The sequence below is a fragment of the Medicago truncatula genome, chromosome 1 (assembly GCF_003473485.1).
Source record: "Medicago truncatula cultivar Jemalong A17 chromosome 1, MtrunA17r5.0-ANR, whole genome shotgun sequence".
Taxonomy (NCBI): Eukaryota; Viridiplantae; Streptophyta; class Magnoliopsida; order Fabales; family Fabaceae; genus Medicago; species Medicago truncatula.
The window spans coordinates 33,216,421-33,230,554 of NC_053042.1; the positions used below are offsets into that span (position 1 = coordinate 33,216,421).

A 14,134-nucleotide genomic window follows, 5' to 3' on the forward strand; every position below is an offset into this window, starting at 1 on the left:
ACTTTTGATATCAGCTAGCATGCATTATATTGTTTATTTTGGCAGGACAAAAAGTTGAATATTTTAAAAGGATGCAAGATTTGATGAAGAAAGAGAAGGAAAATAAATTTGTAGAGTGTCAACAAGTTGGAACAAAAAGAATCAAGCAGAAAACAACATGGAAAGCTGATAATATGGTTGGATGAATAGGAACAATGAAGTGGGATATTTTATAGAGTACATGTTATATTGGATGAAAACTTGTAATCATTTTAGTATGACATTCAAATTATGTTGCATAGTTCTAATTGTGTTGCATATTTCATTTTCATTATGCAAGAATAAGAAACAGTGAAGGGGGAAATTGTAGAGTATGTAATTCAAACTTGTTATTAAAACTTGTATCTAATATTGGTAAATTCAAATATGAATGAAGTTTAAGCGAAGACAAATTTGGTAGATTCAAAAAAAATTAGTCTAGACAATTTTGCGACACTTTTTACAACTTCTCAAAAATTATAAATGTAACAATTTTTTATTGTTACTAGTGATACAAAAAGTGTTACAATAATGTAACATTTGCGACACTTTTTAATTGTTACAGATAATACTATAAAATGTAACTAAAACTCTTTAGTAACACGGACTTTATCTAACAATTGTTCGAGTGTTGCAAAATTTAATTAGTAACATTTTTCTTGATTTAGTTACAATTTTCAAGTGTTGCTAAATGTCATTATTGTAGTAGTGAGAAGAAAGGAAGTTATTCATCCCTGAATTTATTGGTAACAGAAAGGAAAGATTATACATATGCATGCATGTGTGTCTATATATATAAGATGGAGAAGAAGCTTACTGATAAATTCATATAAATAGATGCTCTTTCCTTTAGACCTCACTGACTGTATTAAAATTTAAAACTTAGAAGAGTTGCTTGCATTATTATGATGTGCTCACGGATTTTGATGTGAATTCTCTTAGATACAACAATATTTAAATCAGGACAATAGACTTAAAACCAATTTTATGTTATAGAGCCTACAGTAACGCAGGCTGACAAATAAATAACCTCAACAAATTGTTTTTATGCGTACTTTGGCGGTGTTCGCCAAAAAGACATTGAAACTTTGATCAAAGAAGTTGAGCTTTGTAATGGCCTTATTGTTGCTGATATTTTTGTTATATTCTAATATCTATAGTTTCTTCCTTATTGTGAACCTTCTTCCTTATGTAATTTCATTATGCTTTATAGATGATATCAGTGGGACACAAACTCACAAAGTTATAACTAAGAGAACAATGGAGAATTTCTTTGAACACACACTAATTTTATTGTCGAAGTCTTGATGATACAATATGGTACAAGCATGTGCCTTTTATAGGCTCTTAAACTTAATGTCGGTTACTAGATTTTTCTAGCTATGGATGGTGCTAGATTATTCCTATAGAGGTGGTGTACAATCAGCACTAGATTATTCTTTTGGTTACAAGATTATTCTAGGTGGTGCTACATAATATAGATATTTTTAACTCTTAATGACAAAGAGTAACTCCAAGCTTCTATACTCTTCTAGATATTTCTTGATTTAATTTCTAACATTGCCTCCCTTAAATCAAGCTTTCATCATTCCAAGCATTTTCTTCAATTTGTAAAATGACTCAATCTTCAATGGCTTTGTAAAAATATCTGCAATTTGCTCTTCAGTGGGACAGTACTCGATCACCACTTCTTTCTCAGCAATTAACTCTCGTATCTTGTGAAACCGGATGTCAATATGCTTGGACCGTCCATGAAAAACTGGATTTTTGCTCAATGCAATTGCTGACTTGTTATCACAATATATCTTTGTAGGAGTGTTCTGCTCATGATGCATCACTTCTAAAATTCTTCTCAGCCACACTGTTTGAGTAGCACAACTGGTTGCTGCTATATATTCTGCTTCTGCTGTTGAAAGAGCAACCACAGGTTGTTTCTTCGAAGACCATGATATTGCACCGGTTCCTAGATGAAATGCGTACCCTGACGTGCTTTTTCTTGTTTCTGTATCTCCTGCCCAATCACTATCTGTATATCCAACAAGCTTCACATCACTATTATTACCATAAAAAATTCCTTCGGTCAGAGTACCTTTAATATAACGAAGAATCCTCTTGGCTCCTTGCAAGTGACTAACACACGGATCCTCCATGTATCTGCTAAGTAAACCAACTCCATATACTATATTTGGCCTTGTTGCAGTCAAATATCTCAAACTTCCAATCAAACTTTTGTAATGAGTTGAGTCTACCCTTTTACCATCGCTTTCTCTTGTCAGCTTCAACTTTTCTTCAACCGGCGTGGAAATTGGCTTTGAATGCTCCATCTTGAATTTCTTCAAAATATCACTTGCATACTTCTTCTGAGAGATAAAGATTCCATCCTTCTGTTGAATGACTTCAATGCCGAGAAAATAGGACATCAGGCCCAAATCTGTCATTTCAAAATAACTTATCATAGCCTCCCTGAATTCAGCGATCATCTTTGAATTGTTACCGGTGAATATCAGATCATCGACATAGAGGCACACAATAAGAACATATCCAGGATCAATGAATTTGATGTAGAGTGTGTGCTCGAATGGACATCTCTGAAAGCCGTTTTGAATAAAATAAGAATCAATCTTTTTGTACCATGCTCTTGGCGCCTGCTTCAAGCCATACAATGCTTTCTTCAATCTATATACTTTATCCTCCTTTCCTCTAACCACATATCCTGCAGGCTGCTCAACATACACTTCTTCTTCCAAAGTACCATTAAGAAATGCAGACTTAACATCCATTTGATGTATTTTCCAGTTATTTTGAGCTGAGAGTGAAATAAGCATGCGAATTGTATCTAATCTTGCAACAGGAGCAAATACTTCAAAATAATCAATACCTGGTTTTTGTTTGTAGCCTTTAGCCACCAGCCTCGCTTTATAGCGATCAATCTCACCACTGGGTTTGTACTTTGTCTTGTACACCCACTTCACTCCTATTGGCTTCTTGTCTGGTGGTAATTCGGTCAGCTCCCATGTTTTATTCTTCTCAATTGCATTGATTTCTTCATCCATAGCTTTTATCCAATTTTCATCACGCGAGGCTTCTTCAAAAGTAACTGGCTCACAATCTGCAAACAAAGCAAAGTTAATGATCTCTTCATCAGATGGGTCATTGTCGGTACCCAAAACACAGTCTTGTAGCCGAGCTGGTAATCTTCGATTCCTTTTTTCTCTGTTCGATGTTTCAGGCTCATCAGGTGTTGTATCTACATGCTCATCTTCCTCTTCATAATCATTTGGAGTTACAATCGGCTCCTTTTGTGACTTTGATGACCAATTCCACATTCCTCCTTCATCAAATGTCACATCTCTACTGATGATCACCTTCTTGGTCTCTGGATTGTAAAGCTTATAGGCCTTTGAATTTGAGCAGTAGCCAATAAAAATACATCTCTCGCCTTTATCATCTAACTTCTTTCTGATTTGATCTGGTACATGAGCATAAGCAATACATCCAAAAACTTTGAGGTGCCTGATTGAGGGCCTCCTTCCACTCCATGCTTCTTCGGGAGTCTTCTCTTGAACACTTTTTGTTGGACATCTGTTCAAAATATAAACTGCAGTAGCAACTGCTTCTGCCCAAAATTCCTTTGGCATTTGTTTGGCTTTCAGCATACATCTCACCATATCCATGATTGTTCTGTTCTTCCTTTCAGCTACTCCATTTTGTTGAGGAGTATATCTTGTTGTCAATTGATGTTGGATTCCATGTTGCTCAAAGAAATCTGTGCCGACGAGGTATTCTTGGCCTCTGTCTGTTCTTAGTGCTTTGATTGGACAACCACTTTGTTTTTCTACGAACGCTTTGAATGTCTTGAAGGAATCAACAGCTTCTGATTTCTGCTTCAGAAAATATACCCATGTCTTTCTGCTAAAATCATCAATGAAAGTAATAAAATACCTGCATCCACCAGGTGTTGGTATTTCAACCGAGCACAAATCTGAATGAACGATCTCCAAGAGTTTCTTTGCGCTCCAAGACTTTCCGGTTGGAAATGATTCTCTATGCTTCTTTCCCATTTGACATGTCTCGCATACACCACTTGGAATTTTCACAACAGGCAAACCAGAAACATATTCTTTTCGTGACAGATAATTCAATCCAGAAAAATGAAAGTGACCAAATCTCATGTGCCACAACCAATCATCATTTGGAATTATTGAACTCAAGCACGGAAATTGATCATGTTGAATTCTTAGAGGGAATAGGCGGTTATGAGACATTTTTACCTTTGTGATGAATCTCCCATTTCCATCAATCAACGTGCAATAGCCTTTGTGAATCTGCATGTTGTAATCTTTCTCAGACAGCTGTCCCATGCTCAAGAGATTATGATGAAGACCGGGAGCATAGAAAACATCACCAATAAAATTTTGTGATCCATCTTTCAATCTGATAGCAATTTGGCCTTTCCCCTCAATTGGAATATTTGAATTATTTCCAAACTTCACGGTAGATTTTACTGTTTCGTCCAGAGAAGAAAATAATTCCTTTTTCCCACACATGTGATTACTACACCCGGTGTCCAAATACCAAATATTTTCTTCTTCTGAAAGTGTATTGCTTGCTAAAATTAAACTATGTTGATTTTGAGAAGACTCACCAAAATGTTGATATGAATTCTCTGCCATATTTGCTTGATGTTTATATCTGCAGTCAGCTGCTTTGTGCCCATACTTTCCACAATTAAAACAACCATTATTTGTTCTCTCTTGGTTGTAATAACCTCTTCCTCTGCCACGGTTATTGGAACCAAAATTGTTTCCACCTTTTCCTTGATGGGATGGATTGAAATTGTTGTTTCTCCATTGGTTGAAGTTGCCACGTCCTCTTCCTCTAAAGCTTCCTCGACCTCTTCCTCTGAAATTTCCTCTTCCTCCATTGTTGAAATTGTCACGAGCTCTGGCTTCACCCATCTGACTGGATTCAGCAACGTTGTTGAGGTTCACCTGGCTCTTCAAGGCTTCCTCCTTTACTTTTTCAGTCTTCTCCAATATTCGGTTGACATGGCTTTCAATGCTTCCCTGTAACTCTGCTACCGACAAGGTATCGGTATCATGGGACTCCAATATCGTAGTCACCACATGCTCATATTTCATCGGCATGGTGCGTAGAATTTTCTCCACCACCTTGCTATCTTGAATATCTTCTCCATACACTCTCATTTTGTTGACAAGATTTATAACACGAGTAAAATATTGATCCACTGTTTCAGAACTGGACATTTCATACCTTTCGTATTCTCTACGCAGAGACTGCAGCTTTGATTTCTGAGCTTTCTCTACTCCTTTATGTGACAACTTCAATATATCCCACGCTTCTTTCGAAGTCTTCGCATTTGCTATTTTGCCGAAAATTGAGTAATCTATTCCTTGAAGAATTTGTGATAGTGCCAGCTGGTCCCTTCTACGAGCAAGTTCATCAGCTCTTTGTTGCAAACCAGACTCCACATAGCTCCAGATGTTGTGAGCTTTAAGATGTGTTGTCATCATAAATTCCCAATAATTGAAATCTAATTCAGAATTCAATTTAGGACCGGACCAAACGATATTGAAATTATTGTTTGACATATCTTTCTCAGAATATGCTTACAATAATTTCGACACAATGAGAACTCTTTTGTTCCTCACACACTTAGACTATTTTTGACACTGACACTTGCAGGACCTAACCTGCTCTGATACCAATTTGATATCAGTGGGACACAAACTCACAAAGTTATAACTAAGAGAACAATGGAGAATTTCTTTGAACACACACTAATTTTATTGTCGAAGTCTTGATGATACAATATGGTACAAGCATGTGCCTTTTATAGGCTCTTAAACTTAATGTCGGTTACTAGATTTTTCTAGCTATGGATGGTGCTAGATTATTCCTATAGAGGTGGTGTACAATCAGCACTAGATTATTCTTTTGGTTACAAGATTATTCTAGGTGGTGCTACATAATATAGATATTTTTAACTCTTAATGACAAAGAGTAACTCCAAGCTTCTATACTCTTCTAGATATTTCTTGATTTACTTTCTAACAATAGACATCTTGGTAGTTTCAAAAAAATGCCCTGTCCTTTCTCTCATTATATTCAGTTCAATCCTTTAATAATTTTCTGTTAGAAGCAAATTCTTCTACTGCTACAAACTCGAACATGAAGTCAGCGACTGTGGCAAATTACTTACTAGAGAAGCTTTGGGGAAGAGAGAAGTGATTCTAGATAACTTCAACAATATATCTTGTAACAGATACTAAACATGTAGACTGTAGCACATAGGAGCAAGTTGTACAACTGCTTTTACAAAACGGACTGGGGTCTGATGAATATAAATATATTTTGTAGTAAGTTTGTGAACGGTTCTATTGTGAGAATGAAGGAATGTAATAACAATCTAATAGGCGGTTACATGAGAAAAACCAATACATCAGCCATATCTTCTAACTTATCAAATATATGGTGTAATCTCAAAGGCCTAAGGTTTGAAGAAATTGAAGGTGAACTATTTATATAATTCTTTATGGAAAATATCAAATAATCATGATATTAATAGAAGAATTCTTGAAGGAAATCCTTGTACTTTTAGAAATTCCTGGCTCATTGTCAAACTCTTATCAAATTTGATAGAGAGGAAAATTCAGCAAACATGCTAATCAGAAAATTCTTTCCAATGTTATATTATGGATAGAAATACGAAACAACAAGGCAGCAGACTAATACATCGGTTTCTTCGTGAATTGAAGCATTAGTAGTAACTGTATGTGCTCTCATAACTAGAAGCTGAGATAATGTCAATTCTAACTAATGGCAGATGTAATGTTTGGTATAATGTCTTCTTCAATCAGTTTCAATGGAACTACAAACTTTTTGGTGTTGAATTTGTGATTCTTTAGAAGAATGTTAGATGTGATAATTTAACTCCCTTCTTTGCAGTTTATCAAGCTTGGTATAATGTACCTTAGAATAAATATGCGCTAGCTTTGGAGTGGACTGAAGAAATTATTTCTGTGGTTAACCCTTTGAATATTAGTTACAAATATATTTATCTAAATATAAAGGTGATCTAGTATTGTATGCATAAGCCTCTTTCTATAATAAATGCTTAAGACTGTTTCGGTAGGTTGAGTACCATCTTGCCTAACAATACCACTCGTCTCCAAAATCAACATTGTCCTCAAGATTGAAATTGGGGAATTTATTTTGAATGGTGGTGATGTCTTCCAAGTTGAACCTTTATATTCTAGCAGCAGCCTTTGTCGGTTTCCTCTGTCCATCTCCCAATATTATATTATAGGGTAGTTTGCATCCACCTATAGGCCCAAATTCTGCACAAAACTTGTGGATAAGTCCATCCGTACTCATTAGGGAACTTAGAAGCAAAAGTTACTTATTAGGGAAGAGAAATTAGAAGCAAAAGTTGCTCAGTTATTGATACTAAATTAGTAAACCTTTACTGAAAAACTTGGTGGAAAAACATTCTTGTTTTTTTCTGGTCGAACAAAAGCATTCTTGTTTGAAACTCAAACAAATCGGAACCATGCCAAGAAAGCAACTGGTGTGAAGAGAAGCAAGCCTATTATTACTTCCTATCCACGTGCAAGTGCTCGAACTGTGGCCCAAAATCTGGTTTTTGTAATAGTCGCTTAAAATATTGTGCACTCTTTAGGCTAACAGGTAAATAAACTACAGAAAGAAAAGAAAATGTAATTAGTAAGAGCTACAAACTTTATAGTAAGCACTTATGCAGAAATAAACAGTAATAGGATCTCACAGAAAATGGCGATGGAGTTTTTAGTTTTTACAAGGGGGTAATTTGAAAATATTCCTGTCATTGGAGATGTTGAACTTATATAATGCAGCACTATTCATAAGTTTTTTGGTGTTTCCGTTTTCCCTCACAACATTTCAATATACAGACACTTATTTTATGGTTGGTCGTTAGCTATTCTGTCCAAGTTTGTTGGATGAGTACTTGTAACAATGCTTTTCAAAATTAAATTGAAAATTGGAACAGAATTGAAGGAGATGGAAGTGGAGTGGTAGTCTAGTAGTCCATGTTGCGAACATTTATTCCATTGAATCGATTCTTTTAAGGCCTTTAGAGACCTCAAAGGTTCTGAGCATTTGAACTTAACTAGCTTTAGGATTTGAACTTGAGATGACTTGTTAGTAGTAGTCGCAGACAAAAATTCTTGACAAAACTAAACTTATCTATTTTGTTTTCTGGACAACATCAAATCTTTCTCTCTTTGAACTTATCTTTTTATTGATGATGTATCAATAAAAGAAGTACATTGGCTAATGATGTGACAACCCTTGCTAAAGAATGAACAAGCAACATTTCCAGCACATTGGAAAAGGAAGAAAAAAAACGCAAAGGATCTTAACCATTTTCCTCACAAAGGGAGGCATTTTCGATGAGTGAAAGTCGTTGATTGTAATTGTATAATTTTCCAAAAACATTACACATGATTGAAATAAGTATCTCGTAGCACAAGTAGGGATTTGGACGAGAACCTGACAACAATTGCCCCGATCAATGAGTTGGCATTGTTTGGTAATAATCATAAATGGGTTTGATTCTGTTCCCTTAGTTTGTAGTTACAATATTGCTCTTTGTTTGATTTTTGTTGTTGTTACTATTAGACTATGTAAATATTGACTCCAATACCATGTTAGAAATATTGGCCGTGCCTTTCTTGTTATACAGAAAAGGTATATATACAAAGTTGTGGAGTCATAGTTGATTCTCCAAAATAATGAGCAATTGTTTACAATTAACTCTAATGATATCAGAAATTGTGTGTTATTGGATGACCCAGAAGTAGAGAAACATGCGACACAAATTGGAAATTAGTGCAGCCAACTAATTTCCACTTGCCAATGGCTTTGACATAACCCTTGAGCTAGACGTCTATACTTATTCTCTCTACGCTGAGCAACAATCATATCAACATAGACGGAAAATGAATATGATTCTGAAGAAATTTTATATTATAGAGCATACTTCAAGGCAAGCTGACAAATAAATAACCTCAACAAATTGTTTTTCTGTGTACTTTGGCCGTGTTTAAAAAGAAGACATCGAAACTTTGATCAAATAAGTTGAGCTTTGTAATGGCCTTATTGTTGCGGATATTTTTGTTATTGATATCTATAATTTTGCATGAGTTATTGGTTTACTTATTGCCAACCTTCTTCCTTGTGTAATTTCAATATGCTATGTAGACATCTTGGTAGTTTCAATGTAGTTTCAAAAAATGTCATGTCCTTTCCTGTCCTTTTTCTCATTATATTCAGTTCAATCCTCTAATAATTTTCTGTTAGCAGCAAATACTTCTACTGCTACAGACTTGATTGAAGTCAGCGATTGTGGCAAATTTTTATCCGAGATTATTGTAAGAAAGATTTACTAGAGAAGCTTTAGATAACATGGGAAATCTTATCTTTATAACTGATGCTAAGCATGTACACTGTAGCACATAGGAACAAGTTCTACAACTGCATTTACAAAATGGACTGGACTAGGGTCTGATGAATATAAATATACTAATTATATACAACATACTACTAATATCTTTCACTAAGAATAAAACATACTAATAAAATCATGTACAATAGGACATAGATTGTTGGTTTATAATCATTTATTGTTGGCGCGATCCCTTCTCTAACCACCAATACGAGAAATTTGTAAACCTCTAACGAAAACTTGGTTGAAAAGCATTCTTGTTTGAAACTTAGAAACAAATAGGAACAAATATTGCTTTGATGTCTTCCTCATTGTTATTCCTTGCGTGTGTGTGTATAGATAGAGGTTACAAGGCTTGGTTAATATTGTTTGTTATGGATTGTTTTCAGTAGAAGCGCCAACAACAAAAGAGAATGAAATCATTGAGATGATTGTTTGTTATGGACAACATCAACTCCTCCAAAATAGATCAATGAGAAGAAAATTCTTGACAAAACTAATCTGTTTCATTTTCTGGAAAACGATCAACTCCTTCATTCTTTGAACTTATTTTTTTATTAATGATGTATCATGGAACAAACGAGTGAGAACCATTATGTCCTAGCAAGCACAAAACTCCGAGTCTCGTTTCTAACACACATCTCAACACCTACCTCGGTTTTTATTAAAGGAAAAATAGGAGTCTATGTTGCATTTTCCGCACGACATATCAGGTTTTCTTCACAAAGGTGCATCTGCTACACTACTTCTGCCATGCCACAGCTGTTGCAGCAGTTGAGATGCGCGTGTTTCTGTTTGTTTCTCCCAAACGCGCTGTCACGACCCAAAATTCACGATCGTGACCGGCGCACGAACTAGAACATCCTAGTCCGGCAAGCCTATTGACGACACTTGACAACTATAATTTAAACAATTTTCAATTTGACTTAAAATGATATCCACTGAAATTTCGACAGAGCATCCTCTGTATTTTGAATATTTTCCAAGACTTTAATCCTGTTTATGAACCTGTATTCTCATCCAGAGTATCAAAAAGACATATTTACATATTAGTACATCTCAAATAAAACATTCCTAGACTCCAAATAGCTGCAGATACTCTGATTCAACATATACATAAACAAAAGAGACATCCATCAAAGAAGCCTACCAAAAAGAGTGACACAGCTGAACTTTGAGTCTACTAGCTGCTTTCTACTTAGCTGCTTGAAAATCTGAAAAAAATAGAAAATAAAAGAGTAAGTCACAAGGACTTAGGCCCCGTTTGGATTGACTTATTTTGAGCTTATGTGGGCTTATCTACTCCCATAAGCCTTTTTAAAGGTGTTTGGGTAAATAAATAAAAATAGTTTATCATAGTTTCATAAGCTGCTTATGCCATATTTTAATAAGCCTAAATTTTCAGCTTACCCTCTGGCTTAACAAGGAGCTTATGAATATGTAACCTCCTTCGATTCTCTCTGGATCCACTTTTTCAAAACATATATTTTAATTATAATTTTTTTTGAAGGAATATTTTAATTATAATGTTAGTTATCTTTGGCGGTACATCAGTAACAAAATTGCTATATACTTATCTTACTAAAGTAACAAACGTAACTAAGATTTTTTTTTTTTTTGTTACGTAACAAAATGAAACTGAATAAAAAAACAAATTTAACTTGTCTTTTTTGGGTAACAAACTGCACACTAATATCAATATATATGATATGTTTATTTACACCTCTAATGTTAATTTTGTCTTATATGAATATTTATATTTTTTTAAGTACAAATATTGATTATACTATATATATATATATATATATATATATATATATATATATATATATATAATTAATATGTTATAATATTGTTTTTTACGCCTTGATTAATTTTATCAAAAAAAATCTTGATAATTGTGGTTCAATTCTTTGATTTTTTTGTTAAATTAAAAATGTTTAAAATTTCGATAATTGCTTATGTAATGTCACATCCAAACACTTCAATTTATGTAAGTACTTTTTAGTGTACATATCCAAACATAAATAGCTTATCAAGTATAAGAGCTTATAATATAAGCACTAATGCTATAAACATCTATATAAGCTGTTTATCCAAACGGGGCCTTAGTGAGAGACAACAACCACCACCAACTAGAAGGGAAACACACAAGGGCACGATTATTTATTTTTCTCAAATCTAATTTTTAACTTACAAGACTTACAAGGCTAGTAACCGTATAAAAATATAATAAATTCACAATCAAGTGTACCATGAAAATTCATAAAACTTTGTAATTTTATCAAACCAAATAAGACTATAACAAAATTTCAATGTCGTCAAGAGGTGAAACCAAATCCACAACTTTAAAGAAAATATATAAATTGATTATAATGAAAAGGAATCGAGATAATCAAATCCAAATAGAATATAACAATCGGGCTTAATGAAATGGAATCAAAATAATCAACTTTAAATAAAGTATAAAAATCTAACTTTGGTGAAAATAATCAAATGGTGAATCGAGAACTAGCTCCATCTCGTTGATAGCCCTCTCCTCTAATGGTGGCCTTTCCATGGGGCGGCTCCATCTAACGGATAGCTCTTTTCTCTCGACTCAAAACAAAGTGTAAAACATTTTCAATTAGGGAGTTTACCTCTCATTGATAGCCCTCTCCTCCTAATGGCGGCCTTTCCATAGGGGCGGCTCCATCTAACGGGGTAATTCTACCTAATTGAAATCACATACTAGGTGCACCTAGGTCGTCGTCATTGTAACCGTAATTTTCAAAACACCATTCTTAAAACACAATGCCAAATCCATATTTCACAACATAACGAAACTTATTTCAAGATATGTATCATCAAAACTCAACCAAAAATCTACTACTTATAATCATAAGTAAATCCAAATTCAAATCTAATTCAAAATCCAAATCGTGTAAAAATTAATATCAAACCTTTCGAAAAACGCATATTTCAAAACCCACGGTTCACAAGATCTCAACACAACTATGAAAATACATACAATCAAATTCTCTACTTTATAAATCACAAGTAAAATCCAAATCAAAATGGATCACATATTAATATCGAAAATCCCAAGAACACATATCTCAAAACCGTATTTCTTCATTTCTCAAAACTCATGTCATAGTATAAGCAACCAAACCTCAATTTCAAATCTTTTGCTCAATAAGTCATAGATAAATCCAAATTGAGTATAATTAAATTTGATGACTTTGAAATCATATAACAATGACGAGAAAAATGTTCAAAAGGTGTGTTCCCCAATTTGATAAATACTTTAAAATATAAAATCATAAAAATAGCAATAATAACGATATTGAAAATAAGCGATAATGATCGTCATCAACTCACAGTTATGACGAATCGACTAAGCGAACTCTCCAATCACCCTGGGAGAAGCATGTGAAGCGTCCGGCATTGTATCTAAACATAAATAGTTTTCTATCAAAATTTAGAAGTTTATTCTAGAACCTTAATAACAATAGAAACCATTAAATCCTCTAATATATATACTCTAATCTCTAAAATTAATATCTAACAACCTAATCATGCTTAAATATACACTAATTGAAGGGTAAGTTGATAAATATACCTCAATGAGTAATTACCAAGAGTGGGTACTATTCTCCTCTTAGGACCCAAAATTCTTCCAAGAACTCTTGTACCATCAGGGAAAAGCTTTGTCTAGATCCTAATTAACTCATGGGATTTGATTTGGTGTTGAAATTGGATGGTTGCAAAGAATTTTTTTGATGAAGTGTGAGGAATAGAGAGGTTAACGAAGGAAGTAGGGAAGTGGAATGGAAGAGAAAATGAATAAGAGGAAGTATGTATGTAGAAACTTCCACCGTGTTCTATTTTATTATCAATATTTAATTATTATTTTATTTTAAACTTATAATATATAAGTTTTAATGAAACGGTGTGTTTCACGCGCAAGCTCCAACTCTTCCAAATTCTCCACATTGTAAACACAGAAGTAGGTGCTCGTTCTGCACTAAAAATTGGTAGCGCAGAAAAAATGATTCTTTGAAACTCCAAGCCATTTCTTGGAAACTCCAACAATCAACACTTCCTGCACATTGAATAAAAAAAGATGCAAAGAATCTTCACCATTTTCCTCATAAAGGCGAGCATTTCGATGAATATAGTGACCACTTGAACTAGTTTTGCTTCCAATTTGATCTATAACCGGCCTGACAATTAATCTCGCAAATATTTATTTTGTATATAAATTCAAATAAGTCAATTCAAATATTCTTGTAGTACCGCTCAAACTATGCATTTAACATGAAAGTAGCCCATATTCTAATATAGGCTCAAATGTGAATTTAACCAAAATAGAACAAAGCATTATCGTAACTAGAAACCTGGAATTAAAATTCAAAAGCCATTTGTGATCATCATAGTCATTACCATTATTATTATATACAAGAAATCACATAAATACGTAGTACAAAAATATTTTTGATACATGCACAAGTGGTTTAAAAATTGTAGTATTATTTAAAAAAAAATCATTTGTTTTTAATTTCTACAAGTAGTTTTTTATGTGATAATATATATGAGTGATTATTTAGCTTCTTGAAAAAAATT

The 14,134-nt window shown here is 33.8% G+C and overlaps 1 protein-coding gene and 1 long non-coding RNA gene across 2 annotated transcripts; both read right to left on the reverse strand.

Moving 5' to 3' along the window:
* Nucleotides 1–4,494: 4,494 nt before the first annotated feature.
* Nucleotides 4,495–5,549, reverse strand: LOC120578275 (hrp65 protein-like). The gene is made up of 2 exons (XM_039830919.1): nt 4,664–5,549; nt 4,495–4,550 (listed from the first exon to the last, which is right to left on the reverse strand). The coding sequence occupies exons 1-2, from the start codon at nt 5,547–5,549 to the stop codon at nt 4,495–4,497; spliced, it is 942 nt and encodes a 313-aa protein (XP_039686853.1).
* A 3,933-nt stretch (nt 5,550–9,482) lies between these two features.
* LOC11429736 (uncharacterized) lies at nt 9,483–13,378 on the reverse strand. The gene is made up of 3 exons (XR_003010284.1): nt 13,131–13,378; nt 12,890–12,961; nt 9,483–10,740 (listed from the first exon to the last, which is right to left on the reverse strand). It is a non-coding gene; the product is annotated as an uncharacterized lncRNA (long non-coding RNA).
* Between the last annotated feature and the right edge of the window lie 756 nt (nt 13,379–14,134).

Bases quoted from the DNA above. Each gene is read 5' to 3' on its own strand.
- LOC120578275 (XM_039830919.1), bottom strand. From the start codon at position 5,549: ATGACAACACATCTTAAAGCTCACAACATCTGGAGCTATGTGGAGTCT. The intron at 4,551-4,663 runs GTGAGTCTTCTC...TGTGGGAAAAAG, and splicing joins GAATTCATATCAACATTTTG to GAATTATTTTCTTCTCTGGA.